This window comes from Amblyraja radiata, chromosome 4 (genome assembly GCF_010909765.2).
Source record: "Amblyraja radiata isolate CabotCenter1 chromosome 4, sAmbRad1.1.pri, whole genome shotgun sequence".
Lineage (NCBI taxonomy): Eukaryota > Metazoa > Chordata > Chondrichthyes > Rajiformes > Rajidae > Amblyraja > Amblyraja radiata.
In genome coordinates this window covers 23,645,997-23,666,458 of record NC_045959.1, presented here as the reverse complement: position 1 = coordinate 23,666,458, position 20,462 = coordinate 23,645,997, and the positions used below count along the sequence as shown (strand labels likewise).

General features: G+C 42.5%; 1 protein-coding gene across 2 annotated transcripts in view; it reads left to right on the top strand.

The window, feature by feature from the left end:
• Positions 1-20,462, top strand: part of znf407 (zinc finger protein 407) — a 527,544-nt gene that overhangs the window by 384,192 nt on the left and 122,890 nt on the right. For both annotated transcript variants that reach the window (XM_033019073.1, XM_033019074.1), the window contains exon 8: positions 9,550-9,728. In XM_033019073.1, coding sequence (XP_032874964.1) covers positions 9,550-9,728 — 179 coding nt within the window. The remainder of the gene's footprint in view (positions 1-9,549; positions 9,729-20,462) is intronic.

The following is a 20,462-nucleotide window of genomic DNA, read 5'->3' as shown; positions in this document are numbered from 1 at the left end:
AAACAGTTATTATTCTCAGCTGCTGCCTTGCATAATTTCACCAATATTTTTTTTCCTTTAGTTATCTGTCATTCTTAACGAAAACAAAGATAATCTGTCTTGCCTCCATTCAAAGTCAAATTTACAAATTGGATTCAGATCAACAAGATCTGACTTCATTAAATTGATCCTTAAATTCTGACTGCTGTGAGTGTTTCCCAAATTGAGTCAGGGAATGCTAGTTGTTTGACATGCTAGGTGAGTTGTTACAGTATAGTGGAAACTAATTTTACTCACATGAGCTGTAGTAGCCTGATTTTTTTTTTTATTGTGCTAGCAAAGGTGATAAGGGCTAGTAATTGTATATTATATTGTCCATGAACATCTGCCTGAAGTGTGTTCCAGCAATTCATCTATCTCATAGATACTGTTTCATTCTCTCTTCCCCCCCCCTCCCCCACCCCCACCTCCCCTCATCCTCATTCCTTTGCAGCAAAACCCATCCCTGGTGCTGGTCTGAGGTAAGGTTTTGATGGGGACCATCTCTGGGCCGGGGCTCACATTAATCAGCCCCCTTGTTCAATGCTCCAGCTGACATAATTACAACCTGCGCACAGCAGTTATTCAAGTCGAGTCCTTGTCACTCGAATTGCAAAATCTACACAGCTCAGATCCCCAAGGAGATTGCTTTATCACACAGAACAAGGGCTCGCAGGAGTTGAAGAGAATAGAAATGGGGAGGTGTCTTTCGGGAACACCATATATTCTGTTAAAGAAAGACATTTGTAAGGATACCAAGGAACAATAGATTGTGCAAAAAATGTGCAAGTTTCTGAAACTGTATGGGACAATTTTAAATGGTTCCATCAGCTTTTTATGAAACAGTTATGCATTATTCAGCATTCTTTCCCAAAGTTTGGCCTTTTTTTTAAATGTCCATACTTATTACACAGAATCTTTTCTCGAAGTTGTGAAGCAATACCTATTTGGACTTGTATAAAATGCACACGTTTCTTAGCAGAGGTGATGTGAAAAAAATAGCTGCGACTTAAAAACATGGGAATAAAATTGATCACCAGCGATGGAAATGCGACAAGATCTTAAAAAATACAATGAAAGCACAAAGCCATTTGTTTTATTGTGTTAATTTCAATGGTGTATCAGAAAATAATGCTTTAATATCTCCCCAGTTTATAATTTGCATCCCCTGTGCTTTACAAATGGTAAAATCAATTTGTTTCCTTGCTGTTCCATGCGTTATGGATATGTTCCTTGTTAGGCTGAGCTTGTGCAGCTGACAATATTGCATCAATTTGTTTTGTGAATTTTGAGCAAAATCAAATACCATTTGATAGTTTGTTGGGTGAAATGAGCCATGGAATCCACTGTTTTGTTTTACGTCTGCAATCTGTATACTGGTTATATCCAATGTTTACATTCATGAGGATTTTTGTTTTGTAGTTATTCTGGCATTTTAATATAGGTTTTCTTCCATTTATCCTCGGTATCCATTTTCATGTGTCTTCATTTTACTAATCTACTTATCGTTCTGCATTACCAATCTGCCACAGGCTATTGTACTGCTGTATTCAAGTTCTCTAAGCATGAATAAAAATCAACCATTTTTAAAATTCATTTTATTTCTGATGAGAATGTAGCTGAGTAAGCTTTCTTGCCGTTCACTTCAACCAGAATATCTTACCAAAGGCCCTGGCTGTAAAGTTCCCGCTGGGCTGGCCTGCTGTAGCTTATGATGTTGCTTTAAGGAGAGTGTGTGTGTGTGTGTGCTCAAGATTATGCATCTTGCTTAAGCTACAGCATCACCTTATGCCGACCTTCGTTCACTCCTGCAGTTGTCCTCAGTAAGTCACTCTTTAGCTTGTGAAAGCAATATTGTGGTTTATCTGTTTCTGTTTGGGGGACAGTGTGGCAGAAGGAAATGATCTATTTCTTTGTATTCCTTTTTAACCATCTCTATCCTACTATATGAATACACAGCTTTATCATGTACATGGAAAGATGCTATTTTTATTGTGCAGATCAAGCAAAAGGTTTCTGGATGGTATCTGTTATTCAGCTACTCTATATTGAGGCTATTGTCAATATGTTTTGTTGGAAAACATGACTCCAGATTATATTTTGCAGACTTATTTCATTTAGATAAATCTTGTTTCTTTTCCTTTCTTGTTATAACCTTTACTCGTTGCTAACAAATAGAGAAAGATATTTATAATGAACCTTTCATATCCCTTTCATGATTCAGAAGGACTTTGCAGGTAATTAAGTACTTTTTGAAGTAAAGTCTTGGTTGTACCGTAGGAAACGTGACCAATTGTTTCACAGCAAATCCCACAATCAGTAGTTTAGTAATGGCCAGATAATCTGTTTTAGAAATATTGATTAAAAGCAATTAAAATTAGCTTGCAGACAGGGAAGAATTCAACATCTGTTGAGAACCATGAGATGGTTCGAATGTTCATTTGTTTCTTTATTATCACGTGTACTAATCTACAGTGAGATTGAACAGGTGAAGCTACTGTCTGAAAGGCAACACCTCGTCCAGTACTACATTGGATTTTTGTCTTGAGTGGATTGAAACTTAAATCTTGAGGTTTTTGATTCATAATTACCTAACTGCCATGTAAAGTATTGCAGATGTGGTCCAATAATGGACTCGGGCATAATAGGGCATCAACAGTTACAAAATCTAAAGAGTTTGGCTGAAACTTTGTTGGCTGATACTAACCCCCACCAAGTTCCACTTGCCCATCATTCATGTTAACCGATACTCAACAGAATGCCAATTTAACAGTTCTTATTTCTATAGTTGAATTCTTCATGATCTCATCTTTAAATATCTCCATAATTCCTTCATCACTGGAATCCTCTGAGGTCTCTGCCTTCCTCTGATCCTGGCCTCTCATGGAGCCCAGAGTTCCTTTGCTAAACTGTTCTGTGGGATTTAACAGGGAGTTCCTTTCCTAAACCCATTGTCTTCCCGGCTTCTTTAGGTTAGAGATACAGCACGGAATCAGGCCCTTTGGCCTGCCGAGACTGAGCCGACCAGTGGTTAACTGCACAGTAACACTATCCTACACACACTACGGACAATGTACAATTTTACCATGCCAATTAACCTACAAACCTGCAAGTCTTCGGAGTGTGGGAGGAAACCAAAGCAAATTGTTGTTATGTAAGTTTTTTTTTCAGTTAGCCTTATACTCCGTTATTGCAACACATCGGTTTGATATCCTTCAAGAATTAAAACAATATGCTGTTATAGAAACATAGAAATATAGAAAACAGGTGCAGGAGTAGGCCATTCGGCCCTTCGAGCCTGCACCGCCATTCAATATGATCATGGCTGATCATCCAACTCAGTATCCCGTACCTGCCTTCTCTCCATACCCCCTGATCCCTTTAGCCACAAGGGCCACATCTAACTCCCTCTTAAATATAGCCAATGAACTGGTCTCAACTACCTTCTGTGGCAGAGAATTCCAGAGATTCACCACTCTCTGTGTGAAAAATGTTTTCCTCATCTTGGTCCTAAAAGATTTCCCCCTTATCCTTAAACTGTGACCCCTTGTTCTGGACTTCCCCAACATCAGGAACAATCTTCCTGCATCTAGCCTGTCCAACCCCTTAAGAATTTTGTAAGTTTCTATAAGATCCCCCTCAATCTTCTAAATTCTAGCGAGTACAAACCGAGTCTATCCAGTCTTTCTTCATATGAAAGTCCTGACATCCCAGGAATCAGTCTGGTGAACCTTCTCTGTACTCCCTCTATGGCAAGAATGTCTTTCCTCAGATTAGGAGACCAAAACTGTACGCAATACTCCAGGTGTGGTCTCACCAAGACCCTGTACAACTGCAGTAGAACCTCCCTGATCCTATACTCAAATCCTTTAAATGTTATTGCAACATTTAAATTATTTGATGACATAAAACTGTGTATGTATCTAAAGTATGAGCAGTCAACTGCATTTGTACTGCCTTTGAATCATTCCCTGTACTTTGGGAATGATGCGTATTTTAGTTTTGTTTCAATATTGTGGTGACTGGATTTTACGATGTGTGGTTGTACGATGTACGATGTGTGGATGAACTAACAGTTCATCCTTAAGTTAAGAGACAAGAGTGTTTAATTGTCATATGAACTGAAACTGAACAGAGAAACTCTTATGGGCCTGTCCCACTTAGGTGACTTTTTAGGCGGCTGCAGGAGACTATGCAGTCGCCACATGTTCGCGGGTGGTTGCCGGGGAGTCGCCTTCATGGTCGTGAGGAGTTCCCGCATTCTGGGAACTGGTCGCGACCTCATAATGGTCGATTAGAATGAAGCCGCCATGGAGAGTAACGAGAATTCTCGTGCCATAGGTGGGTCGCCAGGAGGTCAAAGGTGCTCGTAGGTTCTTGTAGGTTGTAGCTGGTGCTGACCGGTGAATTTCATTGGCTCATTCGGGGAAAAAAACGTAAGCAGAACGATGGATGACCGATCGTTAATGTTAATGTCCGCCAAGCTTCACAGCCGTGTATTAGATAGAATTTATTGCCACACAACCAGGGTCGGTGGAACTTTGGGTTGTCAGCAGCGGTACAATAATAAAGAACACACAACCACAATAAAAATGTAACACAAACATCCACCACAGCATTCATCACTGTGGTGGAAGGCACAGAACTTGGCCAGACCTCCTCCATTTCCCCCCGTGGTCGGGACCTCCACCCTCCGCAGGCGTTGCTGCGGGCGTCCAGATGGTAAGGGACAAAGTCAAAGGCAAGGTAAGTCCAGGATCGGCTCTTCCCCACCGGAGACCGCGGCTTCAGGCTGGTGTAGGCCGCAGGCCGGCGGTCGAAGATTTAAGGTTCCTGCCGCGCCGCAGCCGGAAGCACCGCAGACTGCAGGGCCGGCGGTCGAAGCTCCCCAACAGGGGTTATGGTAAGTCCATGCCGGACCCGCGGTAAAAGTTGGCCGCGGGCCGGCAGTGATGGCTTCTTCTTCCCCCGGGTCCCCCACGAGGGATCCCGGGCTGTAGACGCCGCACCAGCTGGAGCTGTGCAGACCGCGCGCGGCTTCAGGCTGCCGGCTGACCCGGGCCAGCGAAACGGAGCGCTTCCTTCCAGCGAGGGCTCACCCGCTCCACGCCGAGAGTCCACGCTGCGCCCGCCGCTGAAGCCCCGGGCACGTCTCCGGGAAAGGCCGCGCCGATCCTTGCTGTTAGGCCACGGGGGAGGCGACCTGGAAAAAGTCGCCTCTCCGTGGAGGAGGCGGCGAAACGGTTTCCCCCTCACTCCCTCACACCACCCCCCACACAAAACACACCGAGAAACATCAAAAACATACTTTAAAACATACTAAAAAAAAAAAAAAGTTGAAAAAAAAACTCTGGCTTCTTAAAAGTTGTCTCCACTCCTTCTCCCTCCTTCCCCCCCCTCCCCCTCCCTCACCCCCCCCCTCTTTTAAAGGACTTACCGTACACTGTGCTTTTAGCCGTCTTAATTACAGCGCCAACCTTCCTGTCCATCGCGGTGTGTGTCTGTATCTCCTTGGCTTTGCACCGTGTGAATTTCAGACAGCGCTCCCCCCGCTTGCCCTGTTCCCTGCCTTTGTGATGTGTGTGTGTGTGTTCCACTCTGACAGTCGCCGTTCCAGTTGCCGGTTTTTCAGGCTACTTGACAGTCGCTGGCAGAGGCCTGAAAAATCGCCTAAGTGGGACAGGCCCATTAGTTGCAGAAGCGCAACAGGTTTGTAAGCACAGTACTCCATAGATAACATAATCAACAAACAAAAAATAGTTCCATAAATTGTTGAGAGCCTGTTAATTAAGGGCATGTTTTCACACTCCATTGCTCTCTTTAACTAAAAAAGCCTAATATAGTACAAAACAAAATGAAGCCTGGAATCCCTAGAGCAACCAAGGTCTGTAGTTCGGAGTTGAGATGGAGTTTGTAGTGTTCAATAGCCTGATAGTTGTTGGGAAGAAGCTGTTCCTGAATCTGGACATCACAGGTTTCAGACTCCTATACTTTCTTCCCAAAGGAAGGAGTGAAATGAGAGCATGGCCAGGTGGTGTGGGTCCTTGATAATGTTGGCTGCCTTTTTGAGATAGTGTCTTATCACTTTGACGATGGGGAGGTCAGTACCCATGATCAACCAGGCAGCGTTCTCCCCTTTTCGTAATCTCCTTTGTTCATGGGCACTTGAGTTGCCAAACTAGCCCAAGTCAATATGCTCTCTACGATACACTTGTAGAAGTTCAAGATAGCATTCTTTGACATACCGAAGCTCCTCAGTCTTTCCAGGAAGTAGAGGTGTTGATAGGCATTCCCTATGATTGCATCAATGTGCTGAGTCCAAGACAGATCTACAGAGCTATGCACGCCCATGACCAAATTTGTTCACTACATCACTGACCCGTTGATGAAGACCAGTTGCGGATGCTCAACCTAAAGTCAGCAATCCAGCCCTTAGTTTTACTGACATTGAAAACAAGGTTGTTGTTCTGGCATCATTCAATTAGGCGATCGATCTCCCTCCTATACTCTGACTCATGATTAATTTTAAAATGTGTTAGAAATGTGACCAACTACACAGTCATGGGTATAGTAAACAGAGCAGGGGCCTGAGCTCACAGCTGATTGTTATTGAGGGGGGAGTGTTGTTGCCAATTCGTAACAATTGGGTTTGATGATGAAGTTGAAGATCCATTTGCAAAGAGATGCAAATGAGCTTGGTAACAAGTTAAGAGGGGATGATGATGTTGAACGACGTGCTGTAGTCTTTGTACAACAGTCTGACGTCTGTGATTTTTATTGTCCAAGTAGTCCAGTGCAGAGTGGAGACCCAGTGAAGTCGTATCCCCGGTTCATCTATTTTGGTATTAGGCAATTTATAGTGGGTTCGGGTTCTTGCTGAGGTAGGAGTTGATATGCTCCATAACCATAAAGTTTCATCCACACGAACATTAGTGCTACCGGTCTGTAGTCATTGAAGCATATCACCTTACTCTTCTTGCGCACTGGTATTATTGATGCCCTTTTAAATTAAATGGGAACCTCAAACCTGAGAAATGAGAGGTTATAGATGTCCACAAGAACTCCAGCTAGTTGGTATGCAAGGTTTGAGAGTGTTTTGAAGGATCTTGTGACATAGGCCTTGGTGACTGAGATTGCAATACCATTGGATCACATACCCATGAACTCCCTCAGCTCTTGACTACTCATCTACACACCTGGGACAATTTACAGTGGGCAATTAACATTTCAAACTGCACATTTTTGGGATATGGGAGGAAGCTGGAGCACTTGGAGGAAACTCTCGCAATCACAAGGAGAACAATCAAAGTACACAGGGAACATGAGAGTTGAGGATTTAACCCAGGTTAATGTGAGGCAGTGGCTCTACTGGATGCACCATGTTGCCACTTATAGTATCTGTTAATAGTGAAAAGTATGGTTGTATAATATGTGGCATTCGCTAACTTCTTACATAATGCAGCAAGGACATGGGTTAAGAATGGAAGCAATTACCACATCTTACAATAATTAGTTATTTGATTAGAATACATGTATGATGAATGGTGTATATTTAGTATAACTAAGTAGCATTAGATGTAAATTATTCCCCAACTCTTATACTTGGTTTGCAAATTGTGCTCCACCGATTTTTTAGGAAGAGGGTAATTACATGAAATGATGACTTGCATTTACGGTGACAAGCAAACTGCTGGAGATACACAGCGGGTCAAGCAGCATCTATGAGGATAAGGGATGGTTAATTTATCAAGCCGAGACGCTGCATTAGGACGCTTATACAGCAAAAGGTCCCAAGGCATCAGCATGCGTTAGTAAATAAATCGTTTTTGACAGCAGGCACTGAGCTGTAAGCAGATGATAGAAAGCTTGCTCAGAGTTAATTTTCAAGAGGTGTCTTAAAGGAACATAAAGTCAAAGAGTTTCTGGATGGGAATCCCAGAACTTAAGGCCTTGGCAACCGAAGCAATGAAGAGATTCAACAAAATGCATGTTTTGTTGATTTAACTTAATGGGATGTTGTGAAATGTTTTACAGGCAATAAAATATTTTAGAAGGGTAACGAATGCAGAAAATGCAGGTTTGCCACAAATAGTAATGTGATAAAGACCATATAATCTATGTTGTTAATATTGACTGTCGATTGATATTGTCCCAAGGACACCGGTTGAACACCTATGCTCATTCTCAAAATAATGCCGGAAGGTTTCTCATCAACTGAGAGAGAATGGGGTCTATCTCAATGTAACATTTCTCCTGAGAGACAGTACCACTGATCGCACAGCTTTCTACACCCGCACTAGGGATGTAAACCTTTCTTCTATAATTGAATGTGCAAATATTTTACTGAAAGGTTTATGTATTAATACCATAAAATATTTTTTATGTAACAAGTACATTTTATTTTCATAATAATGTTAACGTTTATTTATGCTATAAAGCTGGAGAACAAGAAGAAACATTAAGAGCGAAAACATTGAAAAACTCCCAATCATTTTAAATGATGATTTATCCTTCAATATTCTAATGTGTGATGTTTAGTTACTGGCATTAATGTATTATAAGCTTAGAAGTTCATCCCCATTGGCTAATGTGCTATGTAACAGTGGCAGTGTGTTGTTCTTAGCAAATAATCAGTTCAAGTGTAGTCAACTTCTACGTAGAGCATTTGTGCAACTGGCTGGGGAAGAATTACTTGCCTTAGACTTGTTTCAATTCTGTTTAGGTCTGGGATTAAGCACACTATTCCAACAATAGAGGGACGATGTATTAACAGCTTGAAATGAATCCAGTAGATCAAAGGGTCAAGTACTTGTGACCAGGTGCAGAAGGGCACGTCTCGGGTGTAACTGACATGACTGGTTACTTACTCTGGTTGGATGTTTCCAGTTATACGGCTGTGTGGAGGGTCAGGCATTAAGAAGGTTATTCACAAAATGGAATCACAGGAATAAACCAGACACCAATTTAACATCCTGGATAAGGCAAAATCTCTGTTAGTAAAAGGACAAAATGGGATGTGGAATCACGATCTGCTTCTAAAGAGGGAGTGACAGGATAATCATTTCCCAGTGATTGTTCTTCTGATTTTATTCGTAGTTATTCCTGGAGAATCCAGGATTATCTTAAAAGATTGGCAATCCTACTGCATTGATTTACATGCAGTGACGACCTGTGGTAGTGTTTTAATGTGAAAATTTTAAATCATATTTCCAATATTTCATTAATTTTTTAATCTTTTTTTGCAAACTTTTAATTTGTAGCAACACAACGCATAATTGTAGTACGACTATTTCATGGCCAACATGAGCTGGGTATTTATGCAATATGTATAATTGTTCATCTTCCTTCAGCCTTGGATATTTAATATCATTTCATTATGTACACTTTCTATGCATTGTTTCGTCGACTATTATAAAAATTCAAAATGCTGAGTTTTCTGCAGAAGATACTCCTTCTGGGGAAAAAACTGACATTAAGGTTGCAAATAAAAATGTGCTGAAACTGATGGTTTGTTTTCTTTATGGTGCTTAGGTCGAACTGCGCTGAGAATATCCGGAAGCACATTCTGCACACTGGCAAACACGAGGGTGTACTGATGTACAATTGCCCAAAGTGCGAGTATGGAACCAACATCCCATTAGAATTTCGGAACCACCTCAAGGAGCTTCATCCTGATATCGAGAATCCAGATCTGGCTTATCTGCATGCAGGCAAGACTTGCTTTTTTCAGAGTACTGATTCTTAGGCTTGTCGGTGTTCCTGATTCATGATTCTGGTGGGTGTGTTCCTGGTGGGGATTCATGTCCCCTCGTGCACTGGCCCAGATGAATTACCTTAGTTCCACATCTGCATTATATTTATAACAAATATACAAAACCGTACTCTAAACATGAGGAAATAGAAGTATGCCTTTCCCAATGATTTTTCTTCTACATAAAGTCATACTTACATGTGGGAAAGTAATGATTAATTCTGGAGCGATCCTGTAGAATTGGAAATATTATGCTTTTAGTATACATTAACCTCATAAATTTGTTCATTGCTTCCTCCAGGCTGACTCTCTACACCTGGTGACAATTTGGCAAAACCACTGTTCAATTGTTGCTTTACACGGATTTGAAAGACCAATTAATTCTCATGTTTCTCCTTTTTCTCCTTACTTACATTATTTGTGTAATATTGTCACTATATAAAGAATATACAATCGACTACTTAATGAAAAGGGATGTGATCCTAAGCCAGTAGTTTTAGTACTGATTTATTATTGTCAAGTGTACTGATATATAGTAAAACACACTCTTTTGCCTGTTCTCCAGTTAAATTATACCATACATGAGTAGAACGGGTAAACAGAATGCAGTGTTACATTTATTGAGAACGTTTAGTTTAGTTTAGATACAGCACAGAAACAGGCCCTTTGGCCCACCAAGTCCACGCCGACCAGCGATCCCTGCACATTAACACTATCCTACACACACAAGGGACAATTTTACACTTATAACAAGACAATTAACCTACAAATCTGAACGTCTTTGAAGTGCAGATAAAAATGTGCTACTGCTATAAAGAGGTAGATTGGAAGATAAGGAATTCATCCTTTCATATGAGAGTCAATAAACACAGGGAAGAAGCTATTCTTGATTATGGTGGTACATGCTTTCCAGCTTTTGTATCTTCTGCCTGATGGAAGAGGGCAGAAGTGAGATTGATCAGAGGCAGTTTGAAGAATAAATGGAGTTGATGAGGGTGAGGCAACTTTGCATGATAGACTGGGCTGCGTTCTGTGCCATTTTTTGTGATCTTGCGCAGTGTAGTGATACCTCTGTCGCTTGCTGTCTTAGCGACAGAGGTATCAAGGATGGACCAGAACAAACTGTTGGTGATTCTTACCACCTCAGAAATTTAGTTTAGAGAGGCTCTTCGGCCCAACAGGTCCACGCCGACCAGTGATCACCCATATACTACTTCTATCCGGCACACTAGGGACAATTTACAGAAGCCAATGAACCTGCTAACCTGGACATCTTTGGAGTGTGGGAGGAAACCGGAGCACTTGGAGAAAATCCACACGGTCACAGGGAGAACATACTGACCACACCCGTAGGCAGGATGGAACCCAGATCACTGCCACTGTAAGACATCAACTCTACCGCTGTGCCACTGTGCTACCTGAAATTGAAGGTCTCGGCCATCTCCACTTCAGTACCGTTGATTTAGACCGGCACTCGGTACTTCAATCAGGCCAACCTCAAGAGTGCTGCCAAAATACTATTCACATAGTTCCTCTTCCACCCAGGCACGGAAATTGCTATCAAAACATGGGGGGGGACACAATTTCTTGGCGGCCACACGCGCACGCCTGCGGACATACACACACCCATACGCACACACGCAAGGCTTCGGCCGTGGGCCCTGTGGACGGTAACATCGGAAGCTGACCTGTTTGGTGATCGACGCCGAACTCCAGCAACAGCAGCTTCGTCCGCTCCGAATCGTGGGGCGTGAATAGGCCCGTTCTCAGGGGCTTTCATCGGCCGCTGGGTGCTTCAATACCGGGAGCCTCGATCGCCTCGATGCAGCATTTTAATTTTAAGCCGCGCCGGGTGCTGAAAGGCCCCGCAAACGGGCCGTTTCAGCCCTTAGAAAGCGTCTGATGAAGTCCAGATTACAAAACATGGGGGGGGGATTGTCCCCCACTTCTCAAAACATGGAGGACGAGCCCCCCGTCCCCCCCCCCCAGGATTTCCGCCCATGCTTCCACCAGAGCCTCTAGTTTCTGAATACCAATTCCTTTGTTTTGCTGACATTAAAGGAGAGCTTGAAGAAGGGTCTCGACCTGAAACGTCACCCATTCCTTCTCTCCAGAGATGCTGCCTGTCCCGTTGAGTTACTCCAGCATTTTATGTCGACCTTTGAAGGAGAGGTTGTTGTTCTGACACCATGTTACGAAGCTCTGTATCTACTCTGTCAGACATTGTTTGATTTCTGGCCTGCTATGATGGTGCCATTGCAAACTTAGAATATAGCCACACAGAGGTGAGTATATAGGGAGTACAATAAAAGACTGTCTTGCAGGGCACCGATGTTGATAATTATTGCTGAGGATCTTTTGTTTCCTTTCCTTATTGATTGAGGTCTGTGGTTCAGGATCCAAGGATACAGTTGAATAGAGGGCTGCTAAATCTTATTTCCAGGAATTTGGAGATGCGTTTGGTTGAAACCCCTCTGCCTCTTACCTTGCTGAGGACACAGTCCAGTCCATCTAGAGAATTGAGAAGACCTCTAGTTATAGTCAAGCGAAGCAGGTGTGAGCCATGACTCTGTAAAACAGAGCATAGGGCAGTCTCTCAGTCCCTAAAGTAGGTAATATATTGAAATAGGTTAACAATGATTAGAACCATTGGAAGCACTGAACTCCTCTGCCAAATTTTGGTTCTATTGACATCAGTACTTTTTCAATGGGTCATTTCTTGGAAACCAAGATATGATATCTCAAAATGATTGGAGCCACTTGAAGGCTGAGAATTAAAAGATTAAGAAGAGTTAAAATGAACATTTTAAAATCATTTAGAATGGTGTTTTACACAAAGAAAACTAACGAGTAAAGATTTAATTTCTAGCTTCAAAGTATCTTTTTCTCTCTCTGTCTCTATTTCCTCTTTTTACGCTCACCTTAGAAAATATATTGCACACTATCACATTATTTAACGGCTTTCCAGCTGAATTAAGTCAACATTATCACCAGAATATAGCTTATTTCTTGCAGCATTCCTACAGAATTCAGAACAACGCTCCCACCATACTAAACTCTTGCATGCCAACATGGAGAACTCACTGCGTCAGTCAAGCAATCAAGCCATTTTGGAAAGACACAAAATGCTAGAATAATTCAGCAGGTCAAGCAGCATCGCTGGAGAACACGGATATGTGATGTTTCGGGTTGAGACCTTTCTTCTCCGAAACATCACCTATCGATATGTTCTCCAGGGATGCTGCCTACCAGCTGAGTTATTCCAGCATTTTGTATTTTTCCTTGGTAAACCGACATCTGCAGTTCCTTGTTTCTACAATCAGGCTGACTTGATGATGTGCATTGCCAAATGGCATGGTATCGCAGCGGTAAAGTTGCTGACTTACAGCACTGGAGACCTCGGGTTTGATCCTGACTACGGCTACTTGTCTGTACAAAGTTTGTACTTTCTCCCCGTGACCTGCGTGAGATTTCTCCGATATCTTCGGTTTCCTCCCACACTTCAAAGTACAGTTTGCAGGTTAATTGCTTTGGAATAAATATAACATTGTTCCTAGTGTGTGTAGGATAGTGTTAATGTGTGGAGCTCGCTGGTTGGTGCGGACTCGTCGGTGCGGACTCTATCTCTAAACTAAATTAAACTAAAAATAGTTAGGTTGTGGGTTTCTGAAAATGATTTCCTAAACATCGAGGATCAACTGTGGCAAAGAATGTCCTGGCAATCAGGTACTGCTCCCCAGTGGAGAACAACAGTCATCTGTGTTGTGAACTTGGGTTATCCTCTAGTGGTTTACAATCAATTAAGTGCAGTGTACTTAATTTCCCCATGTACAGTACATTCAGAAAGTATTCAGACCCCTTCACTTTTTCCATGTTTTGTTACATTACAGCCTTATTCTAAAATGGATTCAATTCTATTTTTTATCATCAATCTACTCACAATACCCCATAATAAAAAAGTAAAACAGATGTTTAAAATTATTTGCCAAGTAATTAAAAAGAACTAACTGAAACTGGATGAGGGAATTGAAGGCAACATCTCCAAGTTTGCGGATGACACTAAGCTGGGGAGCAGTGTTAGCTGTGAGGAGGATGCTAGGAGACTGCAAGGTGACTTGGATAGGCTGGGTGAGTGGGCAAATGTTTGGCAGATGCAGTATAATGTGGATAAATGTGAGGTTATCCATTTTGGTGGCAAAAACAGGAAAGCAGACTATTATCTAAATGGTGGCCGACTAGGAAAAGGGGAGATGCAGCGAGACCTGGGTGTCATGGTACACCAGTCATTGAAAGTGGGCATGCAGGTGCAGCAGGCAGTGAAGAAAGCGAATGGTATGTTAGCTTTCATAGCAAAAGGATTTGAGTATAGGAGCAGGGAGGTTCTACTGCAGTTGTACAGGGTCTTGGTGAGACCACACCTGGAGTATTGCGTACAGTTTTGGTCTCCAAATCTGAGGAAGGACATTATTGCCATAGAGGGAGTGCAGAGAAGGTTCACCAGACTGATTCCTGGGATGTCAGGACTGTCTTATGAAGAAAGACTGGATAGACTTGGTTTAAACTCTCTAGAATTTAGGAGATTGAGAGGGGATCTTATAGAAACTTACAAAATTCTTAAGGGGTTGGACAGGCTAGATGCAGGAAGATTGCTCCCGATGTTGGGGAAGTCCAGGACAAGGGGTCACAGCTTAAGGATAAGGGGGAAATCCTTTAAAACCGAGATGAGAAGAACTTTTTTCACACAGAGAGTGGTGAATCTCTGGAACTCCCTGCCACAGAGGGTAGTCGAGGCCAGTTCATTGGCTATATTTAAGAGGGCGTTAGATGTGGCCCTTGTGGCTAAGGGGATCAGAGGGTATGGAGAGAAGGCAGGTACGGGATACTGAGTTGGATGATCAGCCATGATCATATTGAATGGCGGTGCAGGCTCGAAGGGCCGAATGGCCTACTCCTGCACCTAATTTCTATGTTTCTATGTTTCTATAAATATCACATTTACATAAGTATTCAGACCCTTCACTCTGTACTTTGTTGAGGCACCTTTGGCAGCGATTACAGCCTCAAGTCTTCTTGGGTATGACGCTACAAGCTTGGCACACCTGTATTTGGGTAATTTCTCCCATTCTTCTCTGCAGATCTTCTCAAGCTCTGTCAGGTTGGATGGGGAGCATCGATGCACAGATATTTTCAGGTCCCTCCTGAGATGTTCGATCGGGTTCAAGTCTGGGTTCTGGCTGGGCCACTCAAAGGACATTCACAGACTTGTCACAAAGCCACTCCTACATTGTCTTGGCTGTGTGCTTAGGGTCGTTGTCCTGTTGGAAGGTGAACCTCCGCCGCAGTCTGAGGTCAGAACGCTCTGGAGCAGGTTTTCATCAAGGATATCTCTGTACTTTGCTCCATTCATCTTTCCCTCGATCCTGACCAGTCTCCCAGTTCCTGCCGCTGAAAAACATCCCCACAGCATGATGCTGCCACCACCATGCTTCATTGTAGGTATGGTATTGGCCAGGTGATGAGCGGTGCCTGGTTTCCTCCAGACGTGACGCTTGGCATTCAGGCCAAAGCGTTCAATCTTGGTTTAATCAGACCAAAGAATCTTGTTTCTCATGCCTTTTGGCAAACTGCTATGTGCCTTTTACTGAGGAGCGGCTTCCATCTGGCCACTCTTCCATAAAGGCTTAATTGGTGGAGTGCTGCAGATATAGTTGTCCTTCTGGAAGGTTCTCCCTTCTTCACAGAGGAACTCCGGAGCTCTGTCAGAGTGACTATTGGGTTCTTGATCACCTCCCTGACCAAGGCCCTTCTCCCCCGATTGCTCAGTTTGGCCGGGCGGCCAGCTCTATGAAGAGTCCTGGTGGTTCCAAAGTTCTTCCATTTAAGAATGACGGAGGCCACTGTGTTCTTTGGGACCTGCAATGCTGCAGAAATTGTTTTATACCCTTCACCGTCTACGGACAATTCCTTTGTCTTCATGGCTTGGTTTTTGCTCTGACATGCACTGTCACCTGTGGGACCATATATAGACAGGTGTGTGCCTTTCCACGTCATGTCCAATCAATTTAATTTACCACTGGTGGACTCCAAACAAGTTGTAGAAACATCTCAAGGATAATCAACGGAAACAGGAGTAACCAAGCTCAATTTTGATTGTCATAGCAAAGGGTCTGAATACTTATGTAAATGTGATATTTCAGTTTTTTTTAATTGCTTTGCAAAAATTTTGAATCACCTGTTTTTGCTTCTTCATTCTGGGGTATTGTGTGTAGATTGATAATAAAAAAAAAGAATTTAAACCATTTTTAAATAAGGCTGTAACGTAACAAAATGTGGAAAAAGTGAAGGGGTCTGAATACTTTCTCAATGCACTGTATATGCACAGTTGTAGGTAAATGTACAAGGCAATTTTATGTAAAGTCATGAAAGGAGCACAGCTTTCAATTGTAGGTCCCACCTGTTTACATGCCTAGGTAGTTCACAGGAGTGTTGTCAAATAAAAAAAAATGACACCAGGCCTGATAAGGAGGTATTGTGGCAGCCCAATTGCAGAGGAATCTAACCCGTCCATTGTCCATGCCTTTAGTTGAATTTACAATGTGGACACATGAAAGGGTTAAAAATAATATATTAATCACAAGAAAGATCAAGAACTATTGTGTTATCCTTTACACCTCTCCATGTTGCCACCAAATGTTCAACCAAGAAACATTTCCTTTTAAACCTTGAGCTTTATCACTTTCTGGCTGGGCTGTCAGACCATACTGGTTAGTTTCATCAGAGTGTAGTCTTCTACACAACTGTCGGTTTGATTGACAGTTTGGTGCATACGTCTGTCAAGAAAAACTACCCCATTTATAGCATGTGTCTTAAATAAAATATGTACCTGGAAAAAAAAGGTTTGAACTCTTAGGAAGCAGAATGGAGCAGTTTTATTGCACTATCTGTCTTATCTTTCCAGACCAAGAAATGCATAAGGCTTTTATGTTATTCCAAGATTTGTTGTCCACTATATCATAATATTTACAATACAGAATAGCTTTCGACAAGATTTAATTACCCTTGGTTTAGTACTATAGAATTGTTGGTTAGAGTCTCAAAGAAACAAATTTGAAAAGACATTTTGATTGTGATGACTTGACAATTCCTTCATCTAACTTACAAAACTAAAATAAAATAAAATGAAAAATGCTGCAGCCATGCTCACAGTGCAATATCTACATTTCAATGTGACAACTGATGTACCTAACTTCTGTTATCATTTGATAAATGAATGCCAAATTCATCATCAAAATACAAGAAAGCACCAAATAAATGAAAATAATGGTTTAACTTTGTTTGAGGGGAAAAAGTAAATATGAGACAAGTAAATTTATGATTTTGATCAAATTGCCAGCAGAGAAGACCCTCACTTGGCTTTTGCTAGCTCTCCTTAACCCACCTTTTCACCATACCCTTATATTTCTTCCACTTAAATACATTCCTGCTCTTCAGCAACTCTGCAATAGTGAGTTCCACGTTCTAACCTTTCTCTGGCAAAATCTTGCGGAAGACAAAATCTAGGTACCTTATATGCAGAAAGTCACAAACAAGTATCATAGTAAATTGTAGAGAATTATTCAGGGAGTGTTTAGAATGTGAAACTTACTCCCAAAGGCCACCTGTCTATTTGCTCTATAATCTTAAAAATAGCTCAATGTCACCACTTTTTATCTTTCGCTTTCCCAGACAAAGGTCACCAGCCAGTTTGGTTTGAATCATATGGGAACGATCAGCATCCACGATGCTGAGAAAGTCGTGAATAGCACTAACAGTGAGTTGGCCACACCGCAGGTAAAAGGTAAGCGGACAGAAAGGGAACGGGTGGCCACTAGACAGCATAGCAGTAGGCAGGTAGTGCAGGAGTCCCCTGCGGTCAACTCCCTCCTAAACAGACATACCATTTTGGATACTGTTGAGGGAGATGACTCATCAGGGGAATGCAGCAGCAGCCAAGTTCATGGCACCGTGGGTGGCTCTGCGGAGGAGGGGGGGAGGAAAATGAGTGGAAGGGCAATAGTAATAGGGGATTCAATTGTAAGGGGGATAGATAGGCGTTTCTGCGGCCGCAAACGAGACTCCAGGATGGTATGTTGCCTCCCTGGTGCAAGGGTCAGGGATGTCACTGAGCGGCTGCAGAACATTCTGGAGGGGGAGGGTGAACAGCCAGTTGTCGTGGTGCGCATTGGCACCAACGATATAGGTAAAAAACGGGATGAGGTCCTACAAGGTGAATTTAGGGAGCTAGGAGATAAACTTAAAAGTAGGACCTCAAAGGTAATAATCTCTGGTTTACTACCAGTGCCATGTGCTAGTTAGAGCAGAAATAGGAGGATGTTGCAGATGAATACGTGGCTTGAAAAATGGTGGAAGGGGGAGGGATTCAAATTTCTAGGGCATTGGAACCAGTTCTGGGGGAGGTGGGACCAGTACAAACAGGACGGTCTGCACCTGGGTTGGAATGGAATCAATGTCCTTGGGGGAGTGTTTGCTAGTGCTGTCGGGGAAGATTTAAACTAATGTGGCAGGGGGATAGGAGCATGAGCAGAGAGACAGAGGGGTGTAAAATGAGGGTAGAAGCAATAGGTAGCAAGGAAAGTAAAGGTGGCAGGCAGACAAATCCAGGGCAAAAATCAAAAAGGGTCACTTTTCAACATCATTGTATAAGGGGTAAGAGTGTTGTAAAAACAAGCCTGAAGGCTTTGTATCTCAATGCAAGGAGCATTTGTAATAAGGTGGATGAGATGAACGTGCAGATAGTTATTAATAAATATGATATAGTTGGGATCACGGAGACATGGCTCCAGGGTGGCCAAGGCTGGGAGCTGAACATCCAGGGATATTCAATATTCTGGAGGGATAGACAGAAAGGAAAAGGAGGTGAGGTAGCGTTGCTGGTTAGAGAGGAGATTAACGCAATAGAAAGGAAGGACGTTAGCTTGGAGGATGTGGAATCGATATGGGTAGAGCTGCGAAACACTAATGGGCAGAAAACGCTAGTGGGAGTTAGGCCACCTAACAGTAGTAGTGGAGTTGGGGATGGCATCAAACAGGAAATTAGAAATGCGTGCAACAAAGGTAAAACAGTTATAATGGGTGACTTCAATCTACATATAGATTGGGTGAATCAAATTGGCAGGGGTGCTGAGGAAGAGAATTTCTTGGAATGTATGCGGGATAGTTTTCTAAACCAACATGTAGAGGAACCAACGAGAGAGTAGGCTATTCTAGACTGGGTAATGAGGAAGGGTTAGTTAGCAGTCTTGTTGTGCATGGCCCCTTGGGCAAGAGTGACCATAATATTGTTGCGTTCTTCATTAGGATGGAGAGTGACATAATTAATTCAGAAACAAGGGTTCTGAACTTAAAGAAAGGTAACTTTGAAGGTATGGGACGTGAATTGGCCAAGATAGACTGGCAATTGATTCTTAAAGGGTTGACGGTGGATATGCAATGGAAGGCATTTAAAGACTGCATGGATGAACTACAACAATTGTTCATCCCAGTTTGGCAAAAGAATAAATCAGGGAAGGTAGTGCATCCGTGGATAACAAGGGAAATCATGGATAGTATCAAAACAAAAGATGAAGCATACAAATTAGCCAGAAAAAGCAGTCTACCAGAGGACTGGGAGAAATTCAGAGTCCAGCAGAGGAGGACAAAGGGCTTAATTAGGAAAGTGAAAATAGATTATGAAAGAAAACTGGCAGGGAACATAAAAACTGACTGCAAAAGTATTTATAGATATGTGAAGAGAAAAAGATTAGTTTAAACAAATGTAGGTCCCTTGCAGTCAGAAACAGGTGAATTCATCATGGGGAACAAGGACATGGCAGATCAATTGAATAACTACTTTGGTTCTGTCTTCACTAAGGAAGACATAAATAATCTGCCGGAAATAGCAGGGGACCGGGGGTCAAATGAGATGGAGGAACTGAGTGAAATCCAGGTTAGCCGGGAAGTGGTGTTAGGTAAATTGAATGGATTAAAGGCCGATAAATCCCCAGGGCCAGATAGGCTGCATCCCAGAGTACTTAAGGGAGTAGCCCCAGAAATAGTGGATGCATTAGTGATAATTTTTCAAAACTCTTTAGATTCTGGAGTAGTTCCTGAGGATTGGAGGGTAGCTAATGTAACCCCACTTTTTAAAAAGGGAGGGAGAGAGAAAACGGGGAATTACAGACCAGTTAGTCTAATATCGGTAGTGGGGAAAATGCTAGAGTCAGTTATTAAAGATGGGATAGCAGCACATTTGGAAAGTGGTGAAATCATTCGACAAAGTCAGCATGGATTTATGAAAGATAAATCATGTCTGACGAATCTTATAAAATCTTTCGAGGATGTAACTAGTAGAGTGGATAAGGGAGAACCAGTGGATGTGTTATATCTGGACTTTCAGAAGGCTTTCGACAAGGTCCCACATAAGAGATTAGTATGCAAACGTAAAGCACACGGTATTGGGGGTTCAGTATTGATGTGGATAGAGAACTGGCTGGCAGACAGGAAGCAAAGAGGAGGAGTAAACGGGTCCTTTTCAGAATGGCAGGCAGTGACTAGTGGGGTACCGCAAGGCTCAGTGCTGGGACCCCAGCTATTTACGATATATATTAATGATTTGGACGGGGGAATTGAATGCAACATCTCCAAGTTTGCAGAT